The following is a 20,159-nucleotide window of genomic DNA, read 5'->3' on the forward strand; positions in this document are numbered from 1 at the left end:
AACTTTGAGAAGACGTTATAAATCTTATGCATAAATTCCGCCAAGCTAGAGTGACGCCTACTCTTGTAAATTGACACCCCTCTACTCATCCTTCAATCTAAAGACAAAGTAAGGTGCGCGGAGACCTAGTGGAGAGCATTGAGCATGCTATGAAGGCTGGAAAGAACCCAGTGTCTAGCGCTAACCATTCTACATCCTTAGGGACGCATTAGCGGCGCTTTCTTTTTGATGGAATATCGAATCAATTATTTCCTTAAAAATATTCAAATAAGCAGTGGCAGTCTAGTGGTGTAGGTGTGAATAGTAACCACCTGCTGTCAAGGCCGCCCTATAACGGCTAACCACAGTGACCCATAAGAGTCCCGCCGTGGAACACTACGAAAAAAAGTGTTGCTTTTTGTGTTCAAAATATTTGAAATGATCGGTAATATTTGAAACGTGATGACCAAGATTATAGCAATGCCAAATTGATTGGCATATTTACATTTTTTTATCTATCGCATTATAAAAATTGACAGTACACTTGTGTTGCCATGACAACACACAAACGCTTTTGACATTCCTTTACTCGAACTGAAGTGGGTCTATATTAAAGTTCGAAAAGAGGGCAACGGGGAAGCTTCCAGGGTGACACGTCTCTAAGAATTTCGTGAAACTCGCTAACGTTAGAACAGTCAACGCCTTACAAGCTTCGACGCAAATATCGATGGCTGATGCAACTCGTCTCTTCGCGCTGTGCGCACTCGCAATCCTGTACTGTACTGTTGCACAGCAATGCGTACAGATGAAGGACAAGTCGTATTTTGCACCCTGCACGGCCGCCGGCTACACCACCACCTTTCCCGTCCCACCCAACGTCTCAAAGCGCTCTCTCCGTTGGGTTGGCTTTTACCACAAGTACCTCGTGAACGGTGTGAAAAACTGCTCTGTTGCGCAGATTGGAGAAGCTATTGGTTGTGCTATGTACGCTCCGTATTGCAGAGAGGGGAGCAGTGAGCCTTTACTGCCTTGTCGTAGGATATGCACTGAGTTTTTGAAGCGATGTGAGGGATCCGTTCCCGAGTGGTGGATCGATGATTTCATTGGTCGCTGTGTCTTACTACCTGATGAAACGGCTGCCTCTGGAAAATGCTACGAGCCGCCGCAATTTACGGATCTTCACGTTACTAACGGGACAGGTAAAATGCGCGACGATTATACAACTATAATCTTTCATTAATACCATTTCACGCCTTGTATGGGAAAAGCGAGCAGTTCGGTGATATACAGAGACGCGCTTTATGATCTGCCTTTAAATGTGGACATTCTACTCTTTTTAAATTATTGACTTTGGTTATGGTACAATAAGCCCCCTTTACCTTAACAAGTTTCTGGAAAGGGGGCTAATTACTAGGGCTTAGATCACCAGCGCTAGACATTTTTAAGATGAACTTATAAAATTTCAGCATCAACACTAGATACTTTTAGACTTTTAAAATTAACATAGACAGGTATTTGAACATCTATGCACTACTCTGCATTTTTATTACATAACCAACTGAAACAGAGGGGTCAAGAACGCACCAATCACTCAATACAATACTTGACAGTTACTTCATTCTTTGGCAAACACAGAACAATAACTATTTTGTAGGTAGCAGCTGACCTAGGCTCTTTTTCCAGCCGGTCTTATCGCCATTGCGAGCTTATAGAAACGAGCTGGAAATCGAGCCTACAGCCGACTGCGTGACACGTTTTCTGAAGGTATAATGAAGTGTCACTCAAGTCGGCGATACCGATAGAAGTTCAGCTGAAGTTCGCAGTTATTAATGTAACTCTTGAAATGGCTTGCTTGTGACATTATGTTATTGTTTCGCTAAGGCCCGTTTGATCGTGGCTGTCAGAAGATGGTGAACTTTCCATTCTGCGAGAACCTTGGCTACCAGTACACAATTGCTACCCCTGAAAACCAGGTGCAGGCCTATCGTTTTTTCTACAAGAAAAACATGACAGGTGAGGGTTGTTAGAAACTAAATGGTTGATAAAATGATGTCTAAGTCAGTTATGTACACAAATTTCCTGTAAATTGTAACCAGATGAATTCCCCCTCTTCCCTAATCAATGTTGAGCAACAAGGGTTACAGATGTTTCACTACAACATTAAAAGAAGGGAAAGGGGTCCATGGCAAAGGGATTCGGGTACAAAGGTGCTTAGCCAAAAATATGACGTGAACACATGGAAAAGACCATCAACCTTTATTCGCGTATTGTTGCTAGAAATTAAAGGTGTTTAGTGGTTGAGGGAGTTCTATGAAGACTTTTGTGCGTGTAACCTGTAATTACATTTTGGCGTCACTTCAAATAAGGTTGCACTCGGAGAATCTGTGTATTGTAACCTGCAGTGGGTATGAAGTAAAAAACAAATAAGCGTAAATAAAATACAAATCCGGGTTTCAAAAGCTGTATAATTCTTGTTCATTTCCTTATAAACATTCACATTGCTTTCAGATACAGTGATTCAGCCGTTTTACGTTACCCATGAACCACCGCGGGCAGTGGCGTAGCCAGAATTTTTAACAGAAGGGGGCCCAAAACCCCCTTTCAAGGCATTTTCTCCTGTATTTTAGATAATGTCTCATACATTTACTGTATTTTTGGCTGCTAGAAGGGGGGAGCAACCGCCACCCCCCTGGCGGGTTACGACACATGGATTCTCGAGTGCAGCCTTATTTGAAATAGGAGTACTCAGGCGGATCGAATGGTGACTCAGTTCAGGAAAACTACACTAAAGGAATCTTGAGCCCTAAATTATCCTGCTTGAAGCATGAGGAGGGCCGGGGCCTGGGACTCGCTTTTGACGTCACACACAATACGAAACCACAACAGAAATCCGGGTCAGAGCGCCTGAGACTAGGTTTGCCGTCTAGGTTTGAATACCTTTTAAGACACTTTTGAATACTATTTTGAATACTTTTTGAAAACAACTACCTGAAAACTCTTAACATTTTGACTCCCTCTAAAAGACTACTCTACAAATGCGCTATATTATTTTAACATGTCACACCAATCACGTGATTCTGTCAATCAATGTCAATCAAATATGAATTACATAATACATGCTCCATTTGATCCATATTAAGACAATCATCAAATTACAACATACGCTTTTGTGTACATATACCTATTTCAAAAAACGTTGTCAGTGCGAAACAGCAAATGGCGATTGGCAAATGGCAGTTCTAGGACCGAAAGGAACCATGGGTCTTATTAAATTTCTACTAAATGCTGAAGAATGTGGATAAATCAAACAATTATCCATTAAAGATCACTAATGTATGTCTCTGACATTGCTAGACTTTATTTAACACCTTTAATTTTACGAATGATTAGTACCCAGAAGCACCGTTCGGGCTTAGAACTGCCATTTACTATTTCCCATTCGCCATTTGCACTGACAACCTTTTTTGAAATAGGTGTATGTGTCCAGGAGCCACGTCTAAAGGCGTACGGCAGGATCATGGTCTTGACTGGCTTTTTTAGATTTGCTCTATCTTCTTTTTTAAATATAGCAGGTATTTAGATAGCATAATTCTACCTATTGTGCGCTTCAAGTGATGATGTGCTTCTTACTACCTAGTTTAAACAACAAACGGCATAAGAAGTAAGCATAAAGCAGTGAAAGTTTTCGTTTGTATCAGATGGCGAGCCGAGTAAGCCACATCCCTCGTCCATACTCCAGAGAATCATGTGGACGATGGGTAACAATTCAAAATGTGCGCTCAGCATCAAGAGGCTGTTCTGCGGCGGCGTGATGCAACCGTGCTTTCCTCACGAGGGAACCGCCTACTACACGGTTTGCCAAGGAATCTGCAGGTGATTACTACGAGGACGGCGATGACTATAGCGATAGCGATAGCAATGGAGATGGCGATGGCGAGATGATGATGATGTGATGATGATGATGATGATGACGACGACGATGACGATGACGATGACGATGTTGATGACGATGGTGGTGGTGGTGATAATTAGGATGGTGATGACGACGATGATGATGATGATAGATGATAGATGATGATGATAGATGATGATGGATGATGATGGTGATAACGACGACGAAGACGATGATGATGATGATGTGATGATGATTCCGGTTAAAATTCAGGTCCATAGCAACAGATTGCCCGGAAATCTTAACTTCGCGAGGTGCACGCTATTACGTCAACTGCGAGCGCTACCCCGATGACGTCACAGCCCATGGCTTTTGCAAGCATACCAAGTGGCCCTCTCCTGAATACTGGAAAGAGTTTTACCCAGGTAAGAAAAGCTAACGCCTCACCCCCCCCCCCCCCACCTCTATCTCGATGACGTCACAGCCCGAGACTTTTACAAGCAGTAATTGTCCTTGAGTTACTGAGAAAACGTTTTACGATACGATTACCCTGCGAACCAGAGGCTCCGCCTGTCGTTGACTGCTTCTGGTACCCAGGGTACGATACGATACGATTTTCCCAAGAAAATGTTTTTGCTTGAGTAAACAAGAGATTCAGGTTACCGAGGTTCCACTGATAGGGGAGTCGACTGTCAATTACTCTTTTTTTTTAGTTCAACCAACCGACAAGCCCAAGTCTGACAACACAGTACTACTTGTTGGCGTACTCGTACCAGTCATCCTCGTCCTTGTTATTGTGTCAGCGGTCATCCTGGTGCTATGGAAACAGAACAAGCTAGCAGCGATGTTCAACTACAAGAAATACCAGGACGAGAAGCCGTTCAGCGGTCAAGGCCTACCACCAACTTCTACTGCCTAACTTTGTCTTAACTTACTTAGAGATCGACCAGTCTAGTCTCTGGTGTTCGTAACGAGTTTGTTATTGGGTTTTGGCCAGCCGCAGGCCAACGCTTGACTGGGATCCATTCACCTTATCCGCTTCTTCTCGGTCTTGACTCTTGAATGATTTGCTTTTGTTTAGACAGTTTAGTTTTATTTTTTTAGGCATTTTCATACTTTTACAGTAGATATTTTTTTATGATAATCACATCAAATATATACATCATCCTGATGTATATGATATATTTTTCAGTGCTGCTGCTAACATATTCATTTTGTGATCGCTCCACTCATCCGTCTGTATTTTCTAAGGGGTAGGATATGAAAAACAGTTCCTGTTGGACAAGAAGTTAATTAATAAAAAAACAAAGGCAGTCTAGAAGAATGAATGTTGTTTTGGTAATTCGATTATAAATTCCTTAAAATCTTTCATTCATTTCATTACAAGTATTAGCTATGGTATTTAATCCAAAATTATATATATCAAAACAAAATAATTTTTTTCTCCATAGAAAATGTTTATTTTTGTCACCGGTACCATAGATAAAAATATTTTCAGATTTCCTGAGAAAATTGATTTCGAAATTCCCCTAGTGTTCCGATCGGCCACCGGTAATTGTGTCTTTGCTGAAATACACAGGAAAAATCAATACTTTCATCAATTAGTACCGTGGAGGGCAACCTTTTCTCGCGATCAGCAACGTGTACAGCAAAAGGCAGAGATTGATCTCCTTGTGCGAATGATAATGTATTTTGACATATCTGCTATTTTTGTATCTAATGGCCTGGGAAAAGAAATGGAATTTAGTATATATCTTACTTTACCAATACTTATGAGCACGCTTTTATCGTTTATAAATCTAATCAAGCACAAATCGAGTTGCCCTCCTTCACACATTACATACTATATTATTATTATCTGAAATGCTCCGCCTTTTTCCACAGTTTAGCCCTGTAAACATCTAGAGATGAAATGTGTACCGATAATGGGCAGGTGGTACGGATCTTCGGCCCTTCGGGAGCGGATTCAGAATTTTTCCGAAGAGAAGAGGATCAAGCCCTAAAAAGGGATAAAACGTAAAACGTACGGAGGGATTTTCGCACGTATGAAGATTTAGTAGAAGGGGAGCCCGCCATGGATTGTATGAATTAGAGATTAGATGCATTCCACAAAATCTAGGAACATACTTCACCTTAACCGCAATTTTGAGTTATATACCTATTTCCATTAAGGTTGCACCCGCGAATCAATGTATCGTAACCCGCAGTGGCTCATGGGTAACGTATAAATGGCTGAATCCTGGTCTCTAAACGCCGTGTGACCGTTTAGGGGTATATAAAGAAGAATATTAAAGCTTTCTAAACCTGTGTTTGTTTTTATTCACGTTGATTTTTCATACCCATGAAGCACTGCGGTTTAAGACACATGGATTCTTCGAGTTCGACCTTATTTGAAATAGGTGTATAAAATAAGATAAGAGCTTGAAGGATTGCGAAGGCGTGCGAAGCTTTCCCAGGTAATACAAAATCAGTTTAATGTATTCTGTCTTTTAGAAAGCAAAAAATCTCTTCATGACTATAGTAAGACTCTTCATCAAAAAAACTATTTATAAAAAGGTATAAATATATGTTTTACTGTTGCACTTTCCCTTTCTACATTTTGGACTCGCCTTATACATTAGACCTTGATGTCATACTTGCGTTAAATGTATTTTAATTCAAATGTATTTTTCGTCATCTTTGATTATGTAATATATTTTACTTTTCTTCGACATTCAAAACCCGTCATTTAAAAAAAGTATTTTAAAATATATGAAAGTCCTTTAAATAAAACATATATAGCATAGATCCGATAATTTAGAAAGAAAAATCCTCCTATAGAGGGTTAGAAAACTCTATGCCTTGGATGAGAATGTTTTGTCTCTCTTTTCTCAAAAAATCTTTGTTCTTGTTCTCATGTGAGGCGGAACTGCCATCTTTAGATACGAAATCTTGCTAATTATGAAGACAATAAATGTTCCTTCCTTAGTTTAGTAAAGCGAGGAAAACCTACTACCATGCTATACGCAATTAATAAGTCTACCAAGATAAAACTACAAAATTTAATGCGAGACATAATGTCCATAGTCCAGATATTCTTTTTTGTGTTGTGTTTTGTTTCTTATTCAGGTGTTAATCGATTTTTTAATTGTGTGTAACCTGACAGGGCGTACACTGGAAAGGACATACTAGTCCTATTGCACTCGAACAAGTAGACTGACAGACATAATTATTGGTTTTGAAAATGGCTATGAAATTGGCTATGAAAATGGGCATGTATTTATTTTTAACCAACTTTATGATAATGACAACGATGTTGGTGCCAGTATTTCAAGATTGGATTATTTACCAAAGAGTGGGGTTTCTTTTTTTGAAAAAAAAAATAATGGTGTATAATTGCGCTTTGATGGCTGTGACATCCAAATGTTTCTCTCTTTTGAAATAAGTACTTCATAAAATTGTGACTTTTTATTTTTATTAAACTATATTGACTTTCCAAAAAAGGAGTAATCTTTAAAATAGTTTCTATGGATCTATGCATTTGAAATGGTGCATGTTTCAGGAATTTCCAGTAGATGGTCATTTTACAAAAGTCTTTTTCATAAGTTATTTCATGATATTTCATGACTAAACATTCGCGCTTAGAATCTTGCGTCTGATGGATCTTCTGAGGGTTATTCACTAATGATGATTGGCGTATGTGAGCACTATCAGCTCACATTTTCTCTAAACAATCTACCTCACTGACAGGTCCATTTATCATCTCAAGTTTACAGTAGAACGCTAAATAGTGAAAGAATGGATGGAGGCGGAACACACCCTGTGCCTTTAACATGGAAGACCCAAGCGAAATGTCAACAATCCCCTTTTATCACGAAATCAGGCGTGGAGGCAAAGGGGTCGAGAAAAGCGAGCATTGTCGAAAACACAGGGACGTGCGGAGAATTAGTGCGGATTTTTTTCAACAATTCAACGCTTTAAAAAATGATATACCGTATCCCAATATCTGGACACCGCAAGGGGCCTGTTCTGTTGTTTTATTCGCCTTTCCTTGTCTTATGAGAAATATATTTATAGCCTTTAGTGTTGTATTTGTAGAATACGCACCATTTCTCCTAGAGTGCACTAGTCACATTGTCCAATCTCTGTAATCTGTAGCCTCAATGGCGCTCTCTTCTCTCACAGTATGGTTAGGTATGCCCTGACCTTTTTTTTCAATTACTCATTGATGAAAACAATCTAGGAAAAAATATAAAATGTTGCTTTTATTCCGCCATGTATCTCTAGTTAGCTGGTCTTCAAATTTCCCTAACTTCAAGCAGTTTGATTGATGTTATCGTTTGATAATATGGGGCCTGGATATCTATACGAATCTTATTCTGATAAAACTTTAGCTCTACGAAAGGTAACTAACGAATTCACAGGAACAAACTATCTGATATTTTCACATCAAGATTATGCCTTGCTGGGGATGGGGGGAAACATACGTCAATAAAAATGCATTTTGTTTGTCATACAGATTTTTGTCTATTTTCATTGGTCTGTCAGAAGCCTTTTCTTTATGCTATGTGATATGGTGAAATGTTACCCCAGACAGACTGATAGCTGACTGAATACGTAAAGCTACAAAAGTGCGTTTATTATTATTTTTTTATTTTGCCAGATAATCATTCGAGCTAATCGATGTCTTTTCAAATTATAAATAGCTGAGCATGAATAGCGAGACCCAACATTGTCCGACAGGTCAAAACAAAATAAGATTAAATTACTATAAACAAGAGAACTTCCATCGCGAGTTCATTTGCGCAACCCTTTTTGAATTCCGCCAGTCATTGCTTCCCTATTTTGATCAACTATTTTAAGCGTTCCAAAATATTTTGAAAAATACTTGACCTTACTCAGACGGTAGTCTATTTGCCCAAATGAAAATGTGATGAAAGATACAATATTGATAAACGATATTGATATTTTTGTTATGGAAGAATAAACTACGCACGGTAGGAGGGAATGGGCCCTAGTTTTCGCCACAACACTAATTCGATAATCACTTTAGCGGCGAGTACAAAATATTGGGGCAGATGGTTTGGCTAGTCATTAGGCTTTAGCTGGCAAGCAAGGCGATTTAACGCCGTACAATGTACTTCAAAGTAGTCCTCTGCCTTCTAGCGTCTACTCTTCTTTACACGGAGGCATATATTCGCGATCAACCGGTGTGTAAATTCCGTCTCGTGTGTCACAATTCTGTTGATTCGATCTGACTTAGCAAACTTAACGTTCTGTGAATTCTCTAGCTAACTGATGGTCTAATATATTTTATTCAGCAACGTCGATTAAAGCCCAGAAGCCTAGGAAATGCCCAAAAGAGATTTCTGTCTAGCTTAACCCAGTATGATGATTTTCTCGAGAATGTTTTGAAGCCTCTGATGCGAGTACGGACTCCGGGCTCTGAGGGACATCGCATTGTCAAAACGGTAAGTTTTCAACTCTCGAAAAATCTTATAATAAGAGTTGAGATGTCTCTAGTCGTTGACACTTTCTGTTTGGTTCTGAATTCATCCGGCTTTATTAGCGATTTGGTAGAAACACATGGCCTTGAGGCCTTATCTAACGACTTGGTTTGCTTTTCGTATTACCATTGAGTAGAGCGTGAAATATTTCTCGATTCAATGTGTCGAGGCCAATAAACTCCAAGCTAATAAAGCCTTAGTAACTATGTATGAGTGTTTGGTAATGTTTATCAGATAAAAAAAAGGATCCATTGGACTTAACCACAAACAACCCGGTATGCGACAAGTTGGATTTCTATTTCGTTTTATTCCATTTTATTCTATATCTTTCGCGGTTCAATGGAGCGAATGGTCGGGAAATCTCACCGTAGAACCTTCGCAATTTATCATATGCGACTGGTAGTAAATTAAATCTTACGCCCGCATCAATACTATGCTTTTACCTCAGCATTTTTAGATAAGATACTCTAATGTTTCCAGCATTCAGCAAAACGGCTGATACAAGTTGTGATAATTGCTTGTAGCACGCTCGGTTGTTTTCGCACCGCCTAACTTCCATCGTGTTTGATACCCTACTCTATCGACCTGATCAACTTTTAACAACTTAAAAAAGGTTGAATGACTTTATTTAAAGTAAACAAGATAAATTCGAAATATTGACGGATTTTCTTTTTAGTACTTTAGTACTTAAAAAAAACTATTAGATTTTTTTTAATCCGGAAAAGAAACTGGTGAATGGCTTTCATAATGATTTCGCGCTTTCACTTTTCTAACGGGAAAACCCTGTGAAATTGCCCATCAGATAACAAGGGATCTAATTTCAAATCCCGTTTTATGTAGCATAATCAGCCAAGAAAATTAAATTTCGGCGATTTTAAGCGTATTTTCTTTAAAATTGGCTATTTTTAATCTTGTTGAATATTCCGTTTTTGGGTGATTCGAGCAACAGGGAGGATTTTTATTTGTCTTTGAGGACAATATCTTTTTGTGGGTTGAGAAAATGTCTTAAAAGCTGTAATAGATAAACCTATTATCAAAATTTAGTGCCCTTCAGTTTCACATTGCTCTTATGTGTATGAATTTTTAAATAACTCTACAAACTAATTTACTCAAAAGAGTATTTCATATTTCCATTTTTGTGTGAGTAAAGCTTATTTTAAGTCTTCTATATTAAACTATCTCTATATTTTTCTTTAGTGTTTTTTATAAAGGTCCAAATCGAACAACAGAGGCCTTAAAGCCAGCTGGTGAAGACAGGAAATTGAAAAATTTGGTTGTTTTTATTTGAAAATTCTAAGTGGACTTAATTTAATATTTCTTTGTCTTGCCAATAAGCCCCCGAGAGTAAATACAATTTCCAAGATTATGCACTAGAGTGAGCAGATTAATTCATTTGCCTATGGTGTTATTTTTTCATTCACTTTTTTTGTGGAAAAAGTTAAGAAAAATATAGGGGCCATAAAGCTATACATGTTAATTTGTTAATCTTTTATGAGGAGGCCTTCTCAGCCTATCTGAGGTAAGTACAAAAGATTGCTTGCTGATTCAATTCATTTGGGAAATTTTAGAATTAATTTCTGGCACTTAGTCACAATTTGTGGTCTTGTAAAAAGATATGATCCATGGATGATAAGTACTACATACTTCTCTTTTGATTTAAGCTTACTCTTTGCCCAAAAAAATATCTAGAGATGATTTTTTCACTAACAAAACTTCTATTTCCTGTCTCCTAAGCAATTTTGAATCCCTTCTTTAATTAAAGCATGCAAAAGCTTGAAAACAAGATCTTATTTTCATTAATCTAGAAGCATTGGCAGTTCTGATCTTCTCATTGTCGAATTCCATTACAAGCTACGACTATTTACAAAGGACAATCACTTCACATCTTTGACTTGTCCTTTAGCTTGAATGGGGGTTTTAATTGATAAATTTGTAACTATTTGGGAAAGTCTTCATTTGATTATTTTTATCATTTCATGTTGAATTCCTCCTTTATGGTATATGATAATCACGAGGGTGCTGAAGGGATTTAGAATTGCACAAAAGTAGATGTTTTAATGGACATTGTTTCTCTTTTATTTGATTTGTAATGATTTTATCCTCAGGGATTTCAATCAGTTACCTGGAGAAGAAACTGTAAAATAATTTATTTAAACGGCAAGCCAAAAAATAGCCTGTTTTAATAGATACCTGGACAGCATCATAAAAAAGCTTAAAATAACCTAAAACCATCTTTGAAATACTCCATTTCATCAGTATTCTCTTAAATAAGTTTTTAGTATTTCTCCAATATTGTATTTCTAATGCCTTAAAGCTCTGTTTTATAAGAGAAAATGATGAATACTTTTGACTTAGTATGCACCATGGATGGGGTAAACATCTAATGCGTTCTTAAATGCATAGTCAAATGGTGTTTTCATAATAACAGGGAAGTGTACCTGATAATAACAAACTTAGACATTATTGCTATTGTTCAGTGTGTGTATTTTCTGCCTAATAATTCATTAGGTATTATATTTTTTATCAACACTTAAATTTTAGAACATCGTTAAGAACATTTTAGCATTTTAACAAATGTTATAAAAATAAAAACTGCCCTTTACTGAAATTTTGACGATCTTACAAAAAAGTGTAACTTGCTTAGCGTGATATCTAACACTCCTAGTCCATTTTTCTTGCAGTTTATCAAAGACTTTTTAAAGAAACTTGGCTGGAATGTGAGTACAGATGAGTTTGAGGCTGACACACCATTTGGTGTCAAGCATTTTGAAAACATAATCGCTACAGTAAACCCCGAAGCTGAAAGAAGGCTTGTTATAGCTGCTCATTATGACTCGAAATATTACCCTAAGACGAAGGAACCGGAGTTCATCGGGGCTATCGACTCTGCTGTACCATGTGCCATGATGCTTGAGCTGGCCGTGTCTATGAGGCATTTTTTTAATCACTTAAAGAAGGTATGTGTAAAAGAGAATGAAGAAAAAAACTGATTTTCATAAGATGTCATGGAAGATTTTCGCACGCAAAAGTGCACGAAAGTAGAATGTAAGCGCTTTTTAAGTAACATTGCACCTGTACCATTGACTGTACCAAGAAGCGCCGTGTGCGTGGCTGGTTTTTGGGTAAGACTTCTCTAAATTATCAGTCACATTCTTAAAGAAACTTTCAATGGACACACTGCTTTTACCATTTTAAAATATATATTTTCCGCGTAGATGTATGTTTTTATGAAGGACTTTTTACTTGGAAGTTTTATTGCTCAATTACGGCAAATCGCTTCATTAGCAGCCCTGCGTACAGGCCCGTACCCAGGATTTTTCTTGGGGTGGAGGGTGCGGAATCTAAAAAAAGTCGACCTAATTTAACCGGGAGCGGGGGGAGTTCTCTGATAAAAATCTGACCACCCCCGGAAGAATAAAGAGTTTTTATGCCTTTGCAGTATCTCCACGGGACGTTTATCGTCATATTTGGCTACATACCAGAGATTGATCTAGCTTATACTTTATAGATTTGTCTACAAATAGCACGTCTATTGGGAACCGAAAGTTGACCTTCGGCCGTTGTGGGGGGGGGGTGCGTTCGCACCCCCTGCACCCCCCTGGGTACGGGCCTGGCGTACTACCCAATGTGCGCAGAGCTTTCTGTGTCGCTCGTTTACTTTGCACAGAAAGCTCTGCGCACGAGTGTACACAGCTTACCTACGTATTTAGCTGTCACACTTTATGACGTCATTCGGGTAACTATGGCTACGCCCACGGTAGGCAGATGGATTGTTGCACACAGGGTTCCCGCTGCCGTTATTGGCGGTCGCGTTTAACTAACAGCTGCGGGGGATGTTTTAAATAAAGATGTTTGAGTCTCTCTTTTCCTTTTGTCGTTTTGAAATTATTCATATTCAAAGAGGAACATATATTCTCCCAAGCTTTAAGTGCTTAAAGGGGTCCTTAATGAATAAGGAAAACGTCTGCCTTGACCCGGCATTTTACCGCTGTTTTTTATTATTTTTTTTATCGATCCCGAAATAAAAACCGAGACAGAATACCGAGACAATCATCAAGAATAAAATAAGATAAAAAAAACGCTACGGATGATTAGAACGAAAACGAGATAAAAAAAATAATGACCTGATTTCTAGCGAATAACAAGCCGGGTTTATATCATCTGCTTCTGGCCATAAAACAATTTAGCGAAGTGTAATTTAGCTTTGAATGGATAGAGCTTAGGGCATTAATATATAATTTTTCGAACTAATATCCCCACATAAACATCGTTTAACCATGCTCTTGCAGTTGTTAGGTTTCTGAAAAGTTTAACATGCAAATAGCTACAAAACGGAAATAACAACGGACACCAAAATAACAGTTGATTTTTTTTTATTTAAAATTATCAATATTCGTTTTTTAGGAAAAAATCGCGTACCTTCGCTGTCAAATAGGATACATTCATTGGTATAATCTTGGTTTCTTGAAATTGAGATTATGATTTATCTCAACTCATTGCTCATGTTTTCATCCTTCGAAGTAGATAGAAGCTGATAATTAAGTAATTGACTCACATAAGAAATGTTTATTGATTTCTTAGAATTCTTATGTGACCCTTCAAATGGTGTTTTTTGATGGCGAAGAGGCGTTCAAGGAATGGAGCGCAAGCGACTCAATTTACGGCGCTCGGCATCTCGCAGAAAGATGGCAAAACGAGTCCCAGCTAGACAACGTGGTGAGTACATACTTTACACACACTCACCACACTACGCACTCACCCTTCTACATCTATCAAGCACTCTTACTACTTTTATACCAGCAACCGACTACTCTTACGCACGCACCCTACTACACTTATGCAAGCACCCAACAATATTTATACCAGCACCCTACTACACTTACGCACGCACCCTACTACACTTACGCACGCACCCTACTACACTTATGCACGCACCCTACTACACTTATGCACGCACCCTACTACACTTATGCACGCAACCTACTACACTTATGCACGCAACCTACTACACTTATGCACGCAACCTACTACACTTACGCACGCACCCTACTACACTTACGCACGCACCCTACTACACTTACGCACGCACCCTACTACACTTATGCACGCACCCTACTACACTTATGCACGCAACCTACTACACTTATGCACGCACCCTACTACACTTATGCACGCAACCTACTACACTTATGCACGCAACCTACTACACTTATGCACGCAACCTACTACACTTACGCACGCACCCTACTACACTTACGCACGCACCCTACTACACTTACGCACGCACCCTACTACACTTACGCACGCACCCTACTACACTTATGCACGCACCCTACTACACTTATGCACGCAACCTACTACACTTATGCACGCACCCTACTACACTTATGCACGCAACCTACTACACTTATGCACGCACCCTACTACACTTATGCATGCACCCTACTACACTTATGCACGCACCCTACTACACTTATGCATGCAATCTACTACACTTATGCACGCAACCTACTACACAAACGCACGCACCCTACTACACTTACGCACGCACCCTTCTACACTTATGCATGCACCCTACTACACTTATGCACGCACCCTACTACACTTACGCACGCACCCTACTACACTTATGCACGCACCCTACTACACTTATGCAAGTACACTGCTACTCTTACGCATGCACCCTACTACATTTATACAAGCATCATACTGCATTATAAACGAACCCTACTACACGAATCATACTACACTGAGTGGTTTCATTAGAAGGCGGCTATTGGCGGTGAACCGCCGGCTTTTTTCATGCTCACCGCACGTTGCTGCCATCTTTGATTTTTATCAAAGAGGATCATTGGTGATTTTGAACCCAAACTCTACAGCAGTCTTTCAGATAGCGCTTTATCGGAAGAAAATAGGTAAAAGAAAACCTTGTTCCGTATTGTTCTATTGTTTTTTTTTTCTCATGGGAGGTCACATCTGTCGTTATTGTATTTTTTTCTCTATACAAAGTAGCAGTAGTAAGTAAAAAGATTTGGGATTGTGTGAATCAAGCTATTGAACCCTTATATCTGGATATTTTTTAACCAAATGCATCATCATTTTCAATGGAAAGTAAAAGAGATGGAACACAATATTTTGATGACTTCTGGTTTTACGTGAAGAATTGCACCATTGCCATATTTTTATCTGATCAATTTTTATAAACTGGTGAGATACCCTATCCAATCTGGGGACCTTGAGCCATTATTCTATGCATCAAAGCCCCAGCCATGTACTTCCCAAGCACAGTTTGCTTTTGCTACTTCAAAAGTTATTGAAACCTCTTTACACTTACGCACACACCCTACTACACTTATGCTCGCACCCTACTACACTTACGCACGCACCCTACTACATTTATGCACGCACCCTACTACACTTATGCTCGCAACCTACTACATTTATGCACGCAACCTACTACACTAACGCACGCAACCTACTACACTTACGCACGCACCCTACTACACTTACGCACGCACCCTACTACACTAACGCACGCAACCTACTTCACTTACGCATGCACCCTACTACACTTACGCATGCACCCTACTACACTTACGCATGCACCCTACTACACTTATGCATGCACCCTACTACACTTACGCACGCACCCTTCTACACTTATGCATGCACCCTACTACACTTACGCACGCACCCTTCTACACTTATGCACGCACCCAACTACACTTAACAAGCACCCTACTACATCTATACAAGCACTATACGAACCCTATTACACTTATGCAAGCAACCTACTACATTTATGCACGCTACTTACTACAATTATGCACGCACCTACTACGTTTATACAAGCACCTTACTACATTGATACAAGCACCATACTGCCATTTTTTCATGCACCCTACAGCGCTTATGCACGCACCTTACTGCATTCAGACAAGCACCTACTGCATTAAGCACGCACCCAACTACACTTCCACATGCACCCTACCACTCTTCAGGCACCCTATAGAACTTACGCACACACCCAACTACACTACTACCCACACACCTACATCAAAGCGCACGTCCTAATACACCAGGCCCGTAGCCAGGATTTTGAGCGGGGTGGTTCGTTTTTCCATTTCAGAGGACCAAATTTCCAATATACCCCTCTACTCGCCTTATAACATTAGGCAATCAATCTTGTATTTAAAATGTTATTAATAGGGTACTTTTTAACATAAAGCGATAATAATAAAGATAATTATTATAAATTGTTTTAGTTATTTTAAAGACATATTGATGCGCATGGTATATCTCCAGCCAAACGTTATATATTTTTGTTTGCTCTGAGCGGACCTTCAAGCCGGGTGGGGGGGTTCGTCCGAACCCCCCCCCCCCCCCTCCGCCCTGGCTACGGGCCTGTACACTGACCCAGACACCCTTCTTATGCACTCACTTGTTATAGTTTTGATTACTTAGGTTCCCAAAATACTTTTGGGTCATGTCTTGATACGTTGATCCATTGCCCTACTACACACGCTGATTCTTATCTTTTTTTCATAGGAATCTCTTATATTACTGGATCTCATCGGCTCCCCAAGACCTGCCTTTTACGACATGTCGAGCAAGACCTCGCCGTATTTCCACAGACTACATAAAATAGGTACAAATACCACTTATTCTAGGGTGCCCCAAATTCCGCTACCAGAGCTCAACGAGCTGGACGAGTGAGGATTAGATTAACGTAGCTCTTTTCATTTGGCGTTCTAAATGCAAATACATGCAAATAAACTGTACTGATCGTTTCAATTTCATTCACATGTGGGACGGCACATGTTAGGAGCGGCGTCCAAACTGGGCCGAAGGAGTTTTTATGCCCATACCCCGGTGACGAAATTTCACTTACAAACACAAGTATGCTAAAATCAAACCGGCTAGAGAGCATTTTAAAAATCCCAAAGAAGAGATAAGAGGCTAAAAGAGCAACTGGTTCTCATAAATTCGCGCATCTTAGAAAGAGCCTAAGAGGAAAATCTGGTTCGCCTTTAGGTTGACCTTTTTCTATTGTATTTTGCAGAGGTCGCCATGGCCAACCGAGGCGATCTGATTGGTCCGTACGAAAATTATTTCCGCACCAACATTGGCCTGCAAGAAGGCATCTACATAGAAGACGACCATATCCCTTTCCTGAGAAAAGGTATGGTTTGACTCTTTTAGCTTTCCCTAACCCATAGAAAGACCGGGAATTTATTTTTTTAGTTAATAATAACCCTTTGTACCGTCCCCTTCATCATATTGTGACCGTTTGTTACCAAGAGTGAAGGGGAATGGCAGACGCCTTTTCTGATTTTTTCTATGGCTTGCTGGCCTCTTCTATTGGTCGAACTGCCTTGGTCGAATAATGTAACCCTTTTGGTAAGGACATAATAGATTGTCTAAAACCCCATAATATCGTGACGTGTGTTACCAAGAGTGAAGGGGAATGGCAGACGCTTTTTCTGACTTTTTCTATGGCTTGCTGGCCTCTTCCATTGGTCGAATTGCCTTGATCGAATAATGTAACCCTTTTGATAAGGACACAATAGATTGTCTAATACCTCGTTAATAAGGACACTGTTGGGAGTCACAAGACTGTCTTGTACACTGGAACCTCGTTAAAAAGAACACTTTTGGGACTTCCATGACAACCGAATACTATTTAAACATCTATTTTAAGGACATTTTTAACTGCATCATTTTATGGTCCGCAGTAAATGGCAGTAAATGGTCCGCAGTAAATGGCCATGCTGTTGCGGCTACCCCGCCTATTGTGGCGAAGCTGATAAGATAAAAATAAAAATATTGTGTTTTCTAGGAGTGCCCATACTTCACATTATCCCCATCCCATTCCCTGAAGTTTGGCACAAGTCCACGGATGACGCGCAGCATCTAGATCACGTGGTCATCGAGAATCTCATTAAGATATTCCGAGAATTCATCGCAGAGGAGTATGGGCTTCCTGTGCCTACAGTCTACCCAGCCAAAAAATCCCAAGTGCCTAACACTAACACAAATACAAATGAATTTTAAAGTTAACAGCATTGCAATATGTGTAACAGAGTCTAGGCATTTTCCCAGAAAACCTTTCATATAGTTTTGTATAGAGGTTCCTCATTTAAGTTATATTGTCGGGTGCTAAAGGGGTAGACCACGCCCTTCAAGTGGCGGGGGAGCGGGATGTGGATGAAAATTAAGCCCACCCTCCCTAAGAAAAAACTGCAGCTGCAGCTAAACAAAATCATTATCGTCGCTGCGGAATTGATGAACCTCTGTATCCCTGTGTATTACTGCGATTTAAGTATCCTGCGAACCCATGTTGTTAAACTTTTCAACGACCCCTGTAAATCAGAAATTTTCAAACACACGGAAGCGGTTTAGAAGTTGGATATCGTTGGCAAGATTTCGCAAAATAGTCAAACTCGTAGTAAGCTTTAGTTGACATGTAGGTATTTTTATAACTATATGTTGTCCGTGGGATCGTCTTTATTGTGTATATGTGTTGTACCGTTTTCATGGCTAATACAAGGCCAGTATCAGTAGCGGATCTAGGGGGAGAGGGTTTAGGGGGTTTATACCCCCACCACCACCCTTTGGGCCACCGGAAAGCCATATATGTAACAAAAAACATTACCCCCTCCTCCCTTTTTTCACTGAGCCAACCCCCCCCCCCCCCCTTTAGCGAAAAGCTGGACCCGCCCCTGTACTGTTGCTAAAACCAACTGAAAAATGTCTTACGCAATAACGTCAAGGGAAAACCGAAAGGGCATAGCCTCCCAAGAATTGTAAAACAAAATATAATTTAATATAATTAATTCAATTTAAAGATATCCTATCTCTAAAAAAGGTGATTTTCAAATATGATTTATACTCTTTGGATGGTTATTGGAAAAGGACGTTTTAAAAAGACGGTGAGGTTGTGACAGCATGCGTGGAAAATGCTGTTTCTGTATCTCAGCATGCTTCTACTTGCATGGTTTTAGAAAAAAAAGGTTATAGAGAGAAGTGTGAGACAGAATTAAATGGAACCTGAATAGAATGGAATCTGGATTTTATTATCTCGATAATATTCTCCGACGCCTCTGAGAAAGTCAGTAGTGGAGAGAGGGAGCGCTGAGGAATCTCTCATACGTGCTGAAAATATGGTCTCTGTTTATCACGAAATTTATATTGCATGGTGCTCGAATGGTTACGTAATGCATAAACTAACAATAAATACAGCCAATGATTTTGTTGAAGTTTTTTTCGACCCATCCTCCCCATGGTCCTCACGTGTCTTCCTCACCCCCCCCCCCTGCCCCTTAGGTATGTGACGGGAGGTCCTGCCTGCCTGCCCCTTAGGTATGTGAGGGGAGGTCCTATCTCATTTCCTTGTGGTATTTGAGGGGTGATCACTGACTCTAATTGACACTTGGAATTTGTGAGGAGTGATCACTGACTCTAATTGGCCCTTGGAATGTGTGAGGGGTGATCACTGACTCTAATTGGCTCTTGGAATGCGTGAGGGGTGATCACTGACTCTAATTGGCTCTTGGAATGTGTGAGGGGTGATCACTGACTCTAATTGGCTCTTGGAATGTGTGAGGGGTGATCACTGACTCTAATTGGCCCTTGGAATGTGTGAGGGGTGATCACTGACTCTAATTGGCTCTTGGAATGCATGAGGGGTGATCACTGACTCTAATTGGCTCTTGGAATGTGTGAGGGGTGATCACTGACTCTAATTGGCTCTTGGAATGTGTGAGGGGTGATCACTGACTCTAATTGGCTCTTGGAATGTG

General features: G+C 39.8%; 2 protein-coding genes across 2 annotated transcripts; both read left to right on the forward strand.

The window, feature by feature from the left end:
• Window positions 1–569: 569 nt before the first annotated feature.
• Window positions 570–5,189, forward strand: LOC5504811. The gene is made up of 5 exons (XM_032373140.2): window positions 570–1,178; window positions 1,861–1,992; window positions 3,678–3,852; window positions 4,145–4,296; window positions 4,585–5,189. The coding sequence occupies exons 1-5, from the start codon at window positions 707–709 to the stop codon at window positions 4,788–4,790; spliced, it is 1,137 nt and encodes a 378-aa protein (XP_032229031.2). The 5' UTR covers window positions 570–706; the 3' UTR covers window positions 4,791–5,189.
• A 3,678-nt stretch (window positions 5,190–8,867) lies between these two features.
• Window positions 8,868–19,606, forward strand: LOC5504806 (glutaminyl-peptide cyclotransferase). The gene is made up of 7 exons (XM_032373141.2): window positions 8,868–9,060; window positions 9,172–9,321; window positions 12,039–12,314; window positions 13,939–14,073; window positions 16,906–17,005; window positions 17,420–17,539; window positions 18,197–19,606. Exons 1-7 carry the CDS (start codon window positions 8,986–8,988, stop codon window positions 18,409–18,411), a joined length of 1,071 nt encoding a protein of 356 aa, XP_032229032.1. The 5' UTR covers window positions 8,868–8,985; the 3' UTR covers window positions 18,412–19,606.
• Window positions 19,607–20,159: the final 553 nt, after the last annotated feature.

Source organism: Nematostella vectensis, chromosome 7 (genome assembly GCF_932526225.1).
Source record: "Nematostella vectensis chromosome 7, jaNemVect1.1, whole genome shotgun sequence".
Lineage (NCBI taxonomy): Eukaryota > Metazoa > Cnidaria > Anthozoa > Actiniaria > Edwardsiidae > Nematostella > Nematostella vectensis.